At 45.9% G+C, this 15,078-nt stretch overlaps 1 protein-coding gene across 1 annotated transcript in view; it reads left to right on the top strand.

Moving 5' to 3' along the window:
- dis3l2 (DIS3 like 3'-5' exoribonuclease 2) overlaps positions 1-15,078 on the top strand; it is a 106,139-nt gene that overhangs the window by 13,824 nt on the left and 77,237 nt on the right. Inside the window, exons 2-5 of the mRNA XM_061890890.1 lie at positions 1,622-2,366; positions 10,438-10,571; positions 13,447-13,500; positions 13,611-13,712. Coding sequence (XP_061746874.1) covers positions 1,637-2,366; positions 10,438-10,571; positions 13,447-13,500; positions 13,611-13,712 — 1,020 coding nt within the window. The 5' untranslated portion in view covers positions 1,622-1,636. The remainder of the gene's footprint in view (positions 1-1,621; positions 2,367-10,437; positions 10,572-13,446; positions 13,501-13,610; positions 13,713-15,078) is intronic.

Below are 15,078 nucleotides of genomic sequence, written 5' to 3'. Positions count from 1 at the left end.
GGCGGGGTACACCCTGGACAAGTCGCCACCTCATCGCAGGGCCAACACAGATAGACAGACAACATTCACACACTAGGGACCATTTAGTGTCAAGTCTTTAAAATGTTTTCTGGGATTTTCAAATTCTATTTGATTTTTTTGTCTCTTAAAATTAAAAATGTCGAGCAAAGCGAGACCAGCTTGCTAGTAAATAAATACAATTTTAAAAAATAGAGGCAGAATGTTGTCTGTCTATCTGTGTTGGCCCTGCGATGTCCAGGGTTTACCCCGCCTTCCGCCCGATTGTTGCTGAGATAGGCGCCAGCGACCCCAAAAGGGAATAAGCGGTAGAAAATGGATGGATGGAGGCAGCTCACTGGTAAGTGCTGCTCTTTTTAGAACAGGCCAGCGGGCTACTCTTCTGGTCCTTACGGGCTACCTGGTGCCCCCGGGCACCGTGTTGGCGACCCCTGGTTTAGGCGGTGGCTCTTTGTTAAGGCGGCCGCCTTAACAACAAAACACTGCGGGAAACGCCGATTTTAATAGTCCGGCCCGCGTCTGCAGTTTGTCACCCCTCATAAAAATAAAGGTGTGTCCAAACCTTTGAACTGTACCGTCGGTTTAGCTCGGTTGGTAGAGTGGCCGTGCCAGCAACTTGAGGGTTGCAGGTTCGATTCCCGCTTCCGCCATCCTAGTCACTGCCGTTGTGTCCTTGGGCAAGACACTTGACCCACCTGCTCCCAGTGCCGCCCACACTGGTTTAAATGTAACTTAGATATTGGGTTTCACTATGTAAAGCGCTTTGAGTCACTAGAGAAAAAGTGCTATATAAAAATAATTAGTCTCTTCTCTTTCTGTCTACTGAAGACGCCGCACCGATCCGCCTGTCGATCTCACGATCCACTCTTCCCCCACTCGTGAACAAGACTCCTAGGTACTTGAACTCCTCCACTTGGGGTAGGGTCTCCTCCCCAACCCGGAGATGGCACTCCACCCTTTTCCGGGCGAGAACCATGGACTCGGTGCGGCGTCTTCAGTAATGCGGACGTTGTATCGATCCGTTGTGGTGAAGAAGGAGCTGAGCCGGAAGGCAAAGCTCTCAATTTACCGGTCGATCTACGTTCCCATCCTCACCTATGGTCATGAGCTTTGGGTCATGACCGAAAGGATAAGATCACGGGTACAAGCGGCCGAAATGAGTTTCCTCCGCCGGGTGGCGGGTCTCTCCCTTAGAGATAGGGTGAGAAGCTCTGCCATCCGGGAGGAACTCAAAGTAAAGCCACTGCTCCTCCACATAGAGAGGAGCCAGATGAGGTGGTTCGGGCATCTGGTCAGGATGCCACCCGAACGCCTCCCTAGGGAGGTGTTTAGGGCACGTCCAGCTGGTAGGAGGCCACGGGGAAGACCCAGGACACGTTGGGAAGACTATGTCTCCCGGCTGGCCTGGGAACGCCTCGGGATCCCCCGGGAAGAGCTAGACGAAGTGGCTGGAGATAGGGAAGTCTGGGCTTCCCTGCTTAGGCTGCTGCCCCCGCGACCCGACCTCGGATAAGCGGAAGATGATGGATGGATGGATGGATAAAAATAATTCACTTCACTTCACTTCACTACCGTAAATCCCTTTTTCATTTCTCCATCACAGTGACTCGTTAACCACATGGATTCTCCTCGGCAATCTAAGGGGGCCCACCAAAAACGTGACGCGAAGGGCGGTCAAAGCGAGTCCAAACCCCCCCGACGTAAAGACGCCTACGCCCGACTCCTGAGCCAGCACCGCAGCGGCACCTTCACCAAGTTCCTGGAGCAATACGCCAAGGAGCCCTCCCTCCCGAAGGACGACAAAGGGCAAGTGGTGCTGCTGAGCTACAAGCAGCTCAACACGCAGGGGGAACGGTCGAACGTGCACCAGCAAAAAGGGGACCTTGCGCCTCGCCTGGCACCGGACGCCAGTGACTTCCCCCCGTCTTCCACAAAAGACAAAGGAGACGAGAGCTCCCTGTCTTTGTACATGACCAAATTAAGCACGCACAACGCTCAGCACGACGGCGAGAGGAAGCCCGGTGTGTGTGAGAAGCAGCGAAAGGGACAGCGGAGGGACACCGCCACCAGCCAAGACGGAGACATCGAGTCCGGCGAGGAGCTCAGCGCTTTAGCCCCCAACGACACCAAGAAGCACCAGCGTCAGCGCAAGAAAACCAAAGACCCCAACAAGGACGCCGGCCTATCGGTGGAGTCCGGCCAAAACAAAGCCTGCTCCAACAAGCCCGAGGCGAAGAACACCAACCTGCCCACGCAGCCCGAAGATGCCGTGTCAAAATGCGGAGGCGACCGTCACAAGTCCAGACCCCAGTCCCCTCACGATAAGAACAAAACGGCAAAGCCCGCAGGTACGGTTCTGTATAAACATTTGTTCTAAAGGCCTACTGAAATGAGATTTTCTTATTCAAACGAGTACAGCAGGTCCATTCTATGTGTCATACATTTAATCATTTCGCCATATTGCCATATTTTTGCTGAAAGGATTTAGTAGAGAACATCCACGATAAAGTTATAATGGGTTGTACTTGTATAGCGCTTTTCTACCTTCAAGGTACTCAAAGCGCTTTGACACTACTTCCACATTCACACACACATTCACACACTGATGGAGGGAGCTGCCATGCAAGGCGCCAACCAGGACCCATCAGGAGCAAGGGTGAAGTGTCTTGCTCAGGACACAACGGACGTGACGAAGTTGGTACTAGGTGGGAATTGAACCAGGGACCCTCGGGTTGTGCACGGCCACTCTCCCACTGCGCCACGCCGTCCCTACATGAAAACTTATATGGGTAATCAAATATGGTAAAAAAAACATGCACTGAGACCGCACTAAGTAAACCTTAAACTGAAAGGTACAATGTATAAGTAAAATAAAAAATACCGTCCACAATTTACGAATAAAAACGGCAAAGTATAGCTAACACAAAACAAATGCTGTACATATTTACATACACACCCAATGTCTTATTTGCCCATTTCCATCTTGAGAATTTCCGATTTCACCAATCTTGCAGCCACCTCAAAGTTCTCAACTTTTGGTCGCTAATAAAAAAGCCTTGCCTGTACCGGAAGTAGCAGACCATGTGCGCGTGACGTCACGGGTTGTGGAGCTCCTCACATCTGAACATTGTTTACAATCACGGCCACCAGCAGCGAGAGCGATTCGGACCGAGAAAGCGACAATTTCCCTATTAATTTGAGCGAGGATGAAAGATTCGTGGATGAGGAAAGTGAGAGTGGAGGACTAGAAAAAAAAAAGATGAGGTCAGTGGGATCCATTCAGATGTTATTAGACACATTTACTAGGATAATTCTGGACAATCCCTTATCTGCTTATTGTGTTACTAGTGTTTTAGTTGGAGGGGTGTGGCGACCGGCAGTGTCTCTTAAGGAAGCCACATTTCTCGACGAGGCGAAGCAAAGGTAGTTGTTGGGGCCGGGCTGAGCTTTTTGTTCCCCCTCCTCCACGGTGGAAGCATCCCGGTCGGAGAAGGCAAGAGAGTCGCAGCTGCCTCTTTGAAAGGCGCACGAGGAACGACACAAGCTCCGCTCATGTCTGCAGTAAGAGCCGACTTATTACCACAATTTTCTCACCGAAACCTGCCGGTTGACATGTGGTAGAGAACCATGTTCGCTTGACCGCTCTGTTCCGTAGTAAAGCTTCACCTTCGGGAATGTAAAGAAGGAAACACCGGCTGTGTTTGTGTTGTTAAAGGCGGCCGCAATACACCGCTTCCCACCTACAAGTTTCTTCTTTGACGTCTCCATTATTAATTGAACAAATTGCAAAAAATTCAGCAACAGCAGCGAGAACGATTCAGACCGAGAAAGCGGCGATTTCCCTATTAATTTGAGCGAGGATGAAAGATTCGTGGATGAGGAAAGTGAGAGTGAAGGACTAGAAAAAAAATGAAAAAAAGAGAGGGCAGTGGGAGCGATTCAGATGTTATTAGACACATTTACTAGGATAATTATGGAAAATCCCTTATCTGCTTATTGTGATACTAGTGTTTTAGTTGGAGGGGGGTGGCGACCGGCAGTGTCTCTTAAGGAAGCCACATTTCTCGACGAGGCGAAGCAAAGGTAGTTGTTGGGGCCGGGCTGAGCTTTTTGTTCCCCCTCCTCCACGGTGGAAGCTTCCCGGTCGGAGAAGGCAAGAGAGTCGCAGCTGCCTCTTTGACAGGCGCACGAGCATCGACACAAGCTCCGCTCATGTCTGCAGTAAGAGCCGACTTATTACCACAATTTTCTCACCGAAACCTGCCGGTTGACATGTGGTAGAGAACCATGTTCGCCTGACCGCTCTGTTCCGTAGTAAAGCTTCACCTTCGGGAATGTAAACAAGGAAACACCGGCTGTGTTTGTGTTGTTAAAGGCGGCCGCAATACACCGCTTCCCACCTACAAGTTTCTTCTTTGACGTCTCCATTATTAATTGAACAAATTGCAAAAAATTCAGCAACAGCAGCGAGAACGATTCAGACCGAGAAAGCGACAATTTCCCCATTAATTTGAGCGAGGATGAAAGATTCGTGGATGAGGAAAGTGAGAGTGGAGGACTAGAAAAAAAAAAGATGAGGTCAGTGGGATCCATTCAGATGTTATTAGACACATTTACTAGGATAATTATGGAAAATCCCTTATCTGCTTATTGTGTTACTAGTGTTTTAGTGAGATTATATAGTTGTACCTGAAAGTTGGAGGGGTGTGGCGACCGGCAGTGTCTCTTAAGGAAGCCACATTTCTCGACGAGGCTGAGCTTTTTGTTCCCCCTCCTCCACGGTGGAAGCATCCCAGTCGGAGGAGGCAAGAGAGTGGCAGCTGCCTCTTTGACAGGCGCACAAGCAACGACACAAGCTCCGCTCATGTCTGCAGTAAGAGCCGACTTATTACCATAATTTTCTCACCGAAACCTGCCGGTTGACATATGTAGAGAACCATGTTCGCTTGACCGCTCTGTTTCATAGTAAAGCTTCACCTTCGGGAATGTAAACAAGGAAACACCGGCTGTGTTTGTGTTGCTAAAGGCGGCCACAATACACTGTACTGTACTGTGCAATCTATTAATAAAAGTATCAATCAATCAATCAAAGCCGCTTCCCACCTACAACTTTCTTCTTTGACGTCTCCATTATTAATTGGAACAAATTGCAAAAGATTCAGCAACAGCAGCGAGAGCGATTCGGACCGAGAAAGCGGCAATTTCCCTATTAATTTGAGCGAGGATGAAAGATTCGTGGATGAGGATAGTGAGAGTGAAGGACTAGAAAAAAAATGAAAAAAAGAAAGGGCAGTGGGTGCGATTCAGATGTTATTAGACACATTTACTAGGATAATAGTGGACAATCCCTTATCTGCTTATTGTGTTACTAGTGTTTTAGTGAGATTATATATTCGTACCTGAAAGTTGGAGGGGTGTGGCCACGGTTGTGGTGACCGCCAGTGTCTCTTAAGGAAGCCACATTTCTCGACGAGGCGAAGCAAAGGTAGTTGTTGGGGCCGGGCTGAGCTTTTTGTTCCCCCTCCTCCACGGTGGAAGCAACTCATGTTCGGTGGCGGCCGCTCGGAGGAGGCAAGAGAGTCGCAGCTGCCTCTTTGAAAGGCGCACGAGGAACGACACAAGCTCCGCTCATGTCTGCAGTAAGAGCCGACTTATTACCACAATTTTCTCACCGAAACCTGCCGGTTGACATGTGGTAGAGAACCATGTTCGCCTGACCGCTCTGTTCCATAGTAAAGCTTCACCTTCGGGAATGTAAACAAGGAAACACCGGCTGTGTTTGTGTTGTTAAAGGCGGCCGCAATACACCGCTTCCCACCTACATCTTTCTTCTTTGATGTCTCCATTATTAATTGAACAAATTGCAAAAAATTCAGCAACACAGCAACAGCAGCGAGAACGATTCAGACCGAGAAAGCGGCGATTTCCCTATTAATTTGAGCGAGGATGAAAGATTCGTGGGTGAGGAAAGTGAGAGTGGAGGACTAGGAAAAAAAAAAGATGAGGTCAGTGGGAGCGATTCAGATGTTATTAGACACATTTACTAGGATAATTATGGAAAATCCCTTATCTGCTTATTGTGTTACTAGTGTTTTAGTGAGATTATATAGTTGTACCTGAAAGTTGGAGGGGTGTGGCGACCGGCAGTGTCTCTTAAGGAAGCCACATTTCTCGACGAGGCTGAGCTTTTTGTTCCCCCTCCTCCACGGTGGAAGCATCCCGGTCGGAGAAGGCAAGAGAGTCGCAGCTGCCTCTTTGACAGGCGCACGAGCAACGACACGAGCTCCGCTCATGTCTGCAGTAAGAGCCGACTTATTACCACAATTTTCTCACCGAAACCTGCCGGTTGACATGTGGTAGAGAACCATGTTCGCCTGACCGCTCTGTTCCATAGTAAAGCTTCACCTTCGGGAATGTAAACAAGGAAACACCGGCTGTGTTTGTGTTGCTAAAGGCGGCCACAATACACTGTACTGTACTGTGCAATCTATTAATAAAAGTATCAATCAATCAATCAAAACCGCTTCCCACCTACAACTTTCTTCTTTGACGTCTCCATTATTAATTGGAACAAATTGCAAAAGATTCAGCAACACAGCAACAGCAGCGAGAGCGATTCGGACCGAGAAAGCGGCGATTTCCCTATTAATTTGAGCGAGGATGAAAGATTCGTGGATGAGGAAAGTGAGAGTGAAGGACTAGGAAAAAAATGAAAAAAAGAGAGGGCAGTGGGAGCGATTCAGATGTTATTAGACACATTTACTAGGATAATAGTGGACAATCCCTTATCTGCTTATTGTGTTACTAGTGTTTTAGTGAGATTATATAGTCGTACCTGAACGTTGGAGGGAGGTGGCCACGGGTGTGGTGACCGCCAGTGTCTCTGAGGGAAGCCACGTTTCTTGACGAGGCGAAGTGAAGGTAGTTGTTGGGGCCGGGCTTAGCTTTTTGTTCTCCCTCCTCCACGGTGGAAGCAACTCATGTTCGGTGGCGGCCGCTCGGAGGAGGCAAGAGAGTCGCAGCTGCCTCTTTGAAAGGCGCACGAGGAACGACACAAGCTCCGCTCATGTCTGCAGTAAGAGCCGACTTATTACCACAATTTTCACACCGAAACCTGCCGGTTGACATGTGTAGAGAACCATGTTCGCTTGACCGCTCTGTTTCATAGTAAAGCTTCACCTTCGGGAATGTAAACAAGGAAACACCGGCTGTGTTTGTGTTGTTAAAGGCGGCCGCAATACACCGCTTCCCACCTACAAGTTTCTTCTTTGACGTCTCCATTATTAATTGAACAAATTGCAAAAAATTCAGCAACACAGCAACAGCAGCGAGAACGATTCAGACCGAGAAAGCGACAATTTCCCTATTAATTTGAGCGAGGATGAAAGATTCGTGGGTAAGGAAAGTGAGAGTGGAGGACTAGAAAAAAAAAAGATGAGGTCAGTGGGATCCATTCAGATGTTATTAGACACATTTACTAGGATAATTATGGAAAATCCCTTATCTGCTTATTGTGTTACTAGTGTTTTAGTTGGAGGGGTGTGGCGACCGGCAGTGTCTCTTAAGGAAGCCACATTTCTCGACGAGGCGAAGCAAAGGTAGTTGTTGGGGCCGGGCTGAGCTTTTTGTTCCCCCTCCTCCACGGTGGAAGCATCCCGGTCGGAGAAGGCAAGAGAGTGGCAGCTGCCTCTTTGACAGGCGCACGAGCAACGACACGAGCTCCGCTCATGTCTGCAGTAAGAGCCGACTTATTACCACAATTTTCTCACCGAAACCTGCCGGTTGACATGTGGTAGAGAACCATGTTCGCTTGACCGCTCTGTTCCATAGTAAAGCTTCACCTTCGGGAATGTAAACAAGGAAACACCGGCTGTGTTTGTGTTGCTAAAGGCGGCCACAATACACTGTACTGTACTGTGCAATCTACTAATAAAAGTATCAGTCAATCAATCAAAACCACTTCCCACCTACAACTTTCTTCTTTGACATCTCCATTATTAATTGGAACAAATTGCAAAAGATTCAGCAACACAGCAACAGCAGCGAGAGCGATTCGGACCGAGAAAGCAGCGATTTCCCTATTAATTTGAGCGAGGATGAAAGATTCGTGGATGAGGATAGTGAGAGTGAAGGACTAGAAAAAAAATGAAAAAAAGAGAGGGCAGTGGGAGCGATTCGGATGTTATTAGACACATTTACTAGGATAATAGTGGACAATCCCTTATCTGCTTATTGTGTTACTAGTGTTTTAGTGAGATTATATATTCGTACCTGAAAGTTGGAGGGGTGTGGCCACGGTTGTGGTGACCGCCAGTGTCTCTTAAGGAAGCCACATTTCTCGACGAGGCGAAGCGAAGGTAGTTGTTGGCTTAGCTTTTTGTTCTCCCTCCTCCACGGTGGAAGCAACTCATATTCGGTGGCGGCCGCTCGGAGGAGGCAAGAGAGTCGCAGCTGCCTCTTTGAAAGGCGCACGAGGAACGACACAAGCTCCGCTCATGTCTGCAGTAAGAGCCGACTTATTACCACAATTTTCTCACCGAAACCTGCCGGTTGACATGTGGTAGAGAACCATGTTCGCCTGACCGCTCTGTTCCGTAGTAAAGCTTCACCTTCGGGAATGTAAAGAAGGAAACACCGGCTGTGTTTGTGTTGTTAAAGGCGGCCGCAATACACCGCTTCCCACCTACAAGTTTCTTCTTTGACGTCTCCATTATTAATTGAACAAATTGCAAAAAATTCAGCAACACAGCAACAGCAGCGAGAACGATTCAGACCGAGAAAGCGGCGATTTCCCTATTAATTTGAGCGAGGATGAAAGATTCGTGGATGAGGAAAGTGAGAGTGAAGGACTAGAAAAAAAAAAGAGAGGGCAGTGGGAGCGATTCAGATGTTATTAAACACATTTACTAGGATAATTCTGGAAAATCCCTTATCTGCTTATTGTGTTACTAGTGTTTTAGTGAGATTATATAGTCGTACCTGAACGTCGGAGGGAGGTGGCCACGGGTGTGGTGACCGCCAGTGTCTCTGAGTGAAGCCACGTTTCTTGACGAGGCGAAGTGAAGGTAGTTGTTGGGGCCGGGCTTGGCTTTTTGTTCTCCCTCCTCCACGGTGGAAGCAACTCATGTTCGGTGGCGGCCGCTCGGAGGAGGCAAGAGAGTCGCAGCTGCCTCTTTGAAAGGCGCACGAGGAACGACACAAGCTCCGCTCATGTCTGCAGTAAGAGCCGACTTACTACCACAATTTTCTCACCGAAACCTGCCGGTTGACATGTGGTAGAGAACCATGTTCGCCTGACCGCTCTGTTCCATAGTAAAGCTTCACCTTCGGGAATGTAAACAAGGAAACACCGGCTGTGTTTGTGTTGTTAAAGGCGGCCGCAATACACCGCTTCCCACCTACATCTTTCTTCTTTGATGTCTCCATTATTAATTGAACAAATTGCAAAAAATTCAGCAACACAGCAACAGCAGCGAGAACGATTCAGACCGAGAAAGCGGCGATTTCCCTATTAATTTGAGCGAGGATGAAAGATTCGTGGGTGAGGAAAGTGAGAGTGGAGGACTAGGAAAAAAAAAAGATGAGGTCAGTGGGAGCGATTCAGATGTTATTAGACACATTTACTAGGATAATTATGGAAAATCCCTTATCTGCTTATTGTGTTACTAGTGTTTTAGTGAGATTATATAGTTGTACCTGAAAGTTGGAGGGGTGTGGCGACCGCCAGTGTCTCTTAAGGAAGCCACATTTCTCGACGAGGCTGAGCTTTTTGTTCCCCCTCCTCCACGGTGGAAGCATCCCGGTCGGAGAAGGCAAGAGAGTCGCAGCTGCCTCTTTGACAGGCGCACGAGGAACGACACAAGCTCCGCTCATGTCTGCAGTAAGAGCCGACCTATTACCACAATTTTCTCACCGAAACCTGCCGGTTGACGTGGTAGTGAACCATGTTCGCTTGACCGCTCTGTTCCATAGTAAAGCTTCACCTTCGGGAATGTAAACAAGGAAACACCGGCTATGTTTGTGTTACTAAAGGCGGCCGCAATACGCCGCTTCCCACCTACATCTTTCTTCTTTGACGTCTCCATTATTAATTGAACAAATTGCAAAATATTCAGCAACACAGATGTCCAGAATACTGTGTAATTATGCGATTAAAGCAGACTACTTATAGCTGGGATCGGGCTGGAACAAAATGTCCGCTACAATCCAAGACGTCACGCGCACACGTCATCATACCGACGTTTTCAACAGGAAATTTAAAATTGCAATTTAGTAAACTAAAGCGGCCGTATTGGCATGTGTTGCAATGTTAATATTTCATCATTGATATATAAACTATCAGACTGCGTGGTCGCTAGTAGTGGCTTTCAGTAGGCCTTTAAAAGTGGGGAAATAACTCATTTTTTGATTTGCTTTCAGCTTCCAACGTCAACTCTGCTGCAGAGAAGAATAAGATCCGCCGGGGATGCAGGGGGTCAAGGAAACAAGTGTTTGAAAATTATTTGACCTGTGAGGACGTTTCCCATGGCCTTAAAAGAGGAGAACTTATTCAGGTAACTTATTCAGGCCACCTGCTCAGCGGCTAAGTGGTTAGAGTAGAGCTGGGCAATGTGGCCTTCTATTAGTATCTCAATATTTTTAGGCCATGTCGCGATACACGATATATATCTCGATATTTTTGCCTTAGCCTTGAATGAACACTTGATGCATATAATCACAGCAGTATGATGATTATTTGTGTCTACATTAAAACATTCTTGTTCACACTGCATTAATATATGCTACTTTTATGCAGAGAGGGAAAATTACAACTAAGTCAATTGACCAAAAGTGTATTTATTAAACATTTATTAAGCAGTGGCACAAACATTCATGTCATTTCAAAACAGAAAGTGCAAGATTGTCAGAGACATTTTAAAACAAGCTCTTAGTGCACTTTTGTGCATGATGTCACTAAGATATCAAAACAACACTTAAATTAAAGTGCACTTTCTGTACAGAACGCCACAACAATGGTTTAAAACAAATAAAGTGCACTTTTGTGCATGATGTCACTAAGATGACATATCAAAACAACACTAAATTAAAGTGCACTTTTTGTACAGAAGGCCACGACAATAGTTTAAGTCAAAGTGCACTTTTGTGCTTGATGTCACACAAGATATTTCAATAACTTTCAAATAAAAATGAGCTGCGTAATAGGAAATAGTGTTCGTCCTTTGCCGTGTGGTAGGTTCCTGCGGACATTATCTCTCCTTTTGTTGTTGACTATTTTTTTTAATACGGTGTTGATCTGGAAATGTTGGCCTCTGCATTTTGATGATGTTGCCGTGTGGCACCGAATTGAGATGTTGACATGCGGAGTAAGCACTCTTCATTCTCTAGCAGGTGACTTTTCAAATGATGCTACATATTAGCAGTAATGCTACTTTTTGTAGCAATACTTTTTGCCCCACACTTGACAAAATTACGGTTGTCTGTTCGACATAGTCCCACTTGAAGCAAAACCACCGCCAGACAATGGATCACCTGCTGTTTTTTGGGGAATTAATTCTTCCTTCATTTGTTACCAGATTCGCACCTTCTTTCTCTCGTAATACCACTCGCACCACAGCTAACGTTACCCATGCTGCTGCCTCTCTGCTCCGCGAGGGCGTATACCAGGGGTCAGCAACCCACTCTAATATGGTTCAGCTGCACATGGCTCAGCTGCATAATCGACTTATTTTTTTTTCAGTACTTTTTTTTTTAACTTATTTTTTTCTAGTAATATATGACAAAATAATAAAAACTAGAGAAATGAACGAGCTGAACGGACAGAATTTTACTTGATAAGACATCCTAAATAAAGATTTGTTTATCTAGAAATTAGCAGGTATTTTAAAACAGATTTTTGCAAATATTATTCGACTTGCAATTCTTAAATTAAGCATCGGAATCTGTAAACAAAATGTTCTATTAGTGGGGAAAACCAAAATATCTTATTTGAATAGTTATTCTTTATTCTCTCCTATTTAAGCCGACACGACAAACGCGCTCAGAGGAGATAATGTTTGAAAAAAGGTGACCGGTTTTTACAAAACTTTTGTTTTGAAGGGGGAATTGCAAACTTCCTGTTGATTTTTTCTGGGAGTTGTCAACACATGAAATGTAGGTCTAAGTGAGACCTACATAGAGGTTTTTGTTTCATGTCTCTACGACGTTCCTACTGGAACTTACAGGCAGTTTTGTCTGTGTTTTCTTCCTAGGAGCAGTTTTGTCTGTGTTTTATTCCTAGGGGGCGGTAGAGCGCAATTTTGTTCTTTTGATTAGATCGCAGGGCTTCACGGTGGCAGAGGGGTTAATGCGTCTGTCTCACAATACGAAGCTCCTGCAGTCCTGGGTTCAAATCCAGGCTCGGGATCTTTCTGTGTGGAGTTTGCATGTCCTCCCCGTGAATGCGTGGGTTCCCTCCGGGTACTCCGGCTTCCTCCCACTTCCAAAGACATGCACCTGGGGATAGGTTGATTGGCAACACTAAATTGGCCCTAGTGTGTGAATGTGAGTGTGAATGTTGTCTGTCTATCTGTGTTGGCCCTGTGATGAGGTGGCGACTTGTCCAGGGTGTACCCCGCCTTCCGCCCGATTGTAGCTGAGATAGGCGCCAGCGCCCCCCGCGACCCCAAAAGGGAATAAGCGGTAGAAAATGGATGGATGGATGGATTAGATCGCAATTTTCGCCAGTCCTGATGTGTGTGTCCAGTTTGGTGAGTTTTTGAAGCATGTTAAGGGGGTCAAAATACAGCTCAAAGAGGCAAAGGTGAGTGTTTTTACAAAACTTTTGTTCTGAACGGGGATTTGCAAACTTCCTGTTGATTTTTGCTGAAGGATGTCAGTGTATGAAATATAGGTCTAAGTGAGACCTACATAGATGCTTTTTTTTCATGTCGCTACGACATTCCTACTGGAAATTACAGGCTGTGTTTTCTTCCTAGGGGGCGCTAGAGTGCAATTTTTAGTTTTGGGGTTAGGTTTTTGGATTAAATCACAATATTCGCCAGTCCTGATGTGTGTGTCAAATTTGGTGAGTTTTGAAGCATGTTAAGGGGGTCAAATTACAGCTCAAAGCTGCGGAATAATAATAAAGAAAGAAAGAAATTCAATAGGGTCCTCTGTCCCAAAGGGACATTCGGTCCCCTAATAATTTAAAATCTTGGCAAGTGGCAATTAATTTTCAGTGTAAATATTATTTCTTTTGAAAAAGTGCAATGTTAAAGATTGTATCATTTTGTAAAATCTTTGCAATAAACTAAACCAATAGAATTATAAGGAAAAAGTTGAATATGAAAAATGATTTCAGTAAATGACTACGCTGCCTTTTGGCTTTGTTATAATTGTGTCCATTTTGTGGCCTCTACAGCATGACTAAATTGTTGCGTATTCTTCTAGGGACCACTGCGAATCAACCCCAAGAAGTACCACGAAGCTTTCATCCCTTCTCCTGTAAGTATATTTTACTTCAATGTCTGCTCCAAGTCAAATCGAAAGCATTCGAATTCCAGTAAGGGTACAAGTACATTGCTGGAGGAAAACATGACTGTGTTTGCTTACAGGATGACACGAGGGATATATTTCTGGATGGGATTATAGCTCGTAACAGGGCATTAAATGGAGACATAGTTGTGGTGCAAGTCTTACCACGGGAGCAATGGAAGGTAAATTGTACTCTCATGTATTGTGGGACCTCGGTTTTCCTTCTAAAGGGTGCTTTGAAAACAAACAGTTCTTTCTCTTAGGAAAGGATTTAAATCCAATCCATCAGTTTCAGACACCCAACAATGTTGACACAAAATCATATTTTATAGCGAATAAATATAGTTTTACTTGCAAAAACAAAACAGGGACAATGATGAATGGAATGGAGAAATGAATAAAATAATTTAAATGCAATTGTGTAAATTCACCCTGTTTTTCAAATGTAGGCACTCTTGTTAAAATAGCAAGAGTGCACGGACTCATGGCAAATTTAGTCACCAGGATGCACGAGACAACTTCACTTTCTACAAAACTACAGGTAACACAGTATGGCGCTTACTGTTTTACCCACCGCCAGTAAGCGCCATGTTAAAGTCCTACTGAAAGCCGCTACTAGCCACCACGCAGTCTGATAGTTTATATATCAATGATGAAATATTAACATTGCAACACATGCCAATACGGCCTTTTTAGTTTACTAAGTTGCAATTTTAAATTTTGCGCGAAGTATCCTGTTGAAAACGTCAGTATGATGACGCGTGACGTCTCGGATTGTAGCGGACATTTTTTTCCAGCCCGAACCCAGCTATAAGTAGTCTGTCTTAATCGCATAATTACGCAGTATTCTGGACATCTGTGTTGCTGAATCTTTTGCAATTTGTTCAATTAATAATGGAGACGTCAAAGAAGAAAGATGTAGGTGGGAAGCGGTGTATTGCAGCTGCCTTTAGCAACACAAACACAGCAGGTGTTTCCTTGTTTACATTCCCGAAGGTGAAGCTTTACTGTGGAACAGAGCGGTCAAGTGAACATGGTTCCCGACCACATGTCAACCGGTAGGTTTCGGTAAGAAAATAGTGGTAATAAGTCTGCGGCTCTTACCATAGACATGAGCGGAGTGCACCCGTCAAAGAGGCAGCTGCGTGGCTTCCCTCAGAGACACTGAGGGAAGAGACCCCTCTGACTTTCCCCCAACCCGGAGATGGCATTCCACCCTTTTCCGGGCGAGAACCATGGACTCGGACTTGGAGGTGCTGATTCTCATTCCGGTCGCTTCACACTCGGCTGCAAACCGATCCAATGAGAGCTGAAGATCCCGGTCAGATGAAGCCATCAGGACCACGTCATCTGCAAAACGCAGAGACCTAATCCTGCGGTCACCAAACCGGAACCCCTCAACGCCTTGACTGCGCCTAGAAATGTTCTCCCTAAATGTGGTTGTCATTCTTGTTTGGTGTGGGTTCACAGTGTGGCGCATATTTGGAACAGTGTTAAAGTTGTTTATACGGCCACCCTCAGTGTGACCTGTATAGCGGTTGACCAAGT

The sequence above is a fragment of the Nerophis ophidion genome, linkage group LG28 (genome assembly GCF_033978795.1).
Source record: "Nerophis ophidion isolate RoL-2023_Sa linkage group LG28, RoL_Noph_v1.0, whole genome shotgun sequence".
In the NCBI taxonomy this organism is placed as follows: domain Eukaryota; kingdom Metazoa; phylum Chordata; class Actinopteri; order Syngnathiformes; family Syngnathidae; genus Nerophis; species Nerophis ophidion.
Note: the sequence above shows the minus strand (reverse complement) of the source record. Positions and strands in the feature narration are given on the sequence as shown.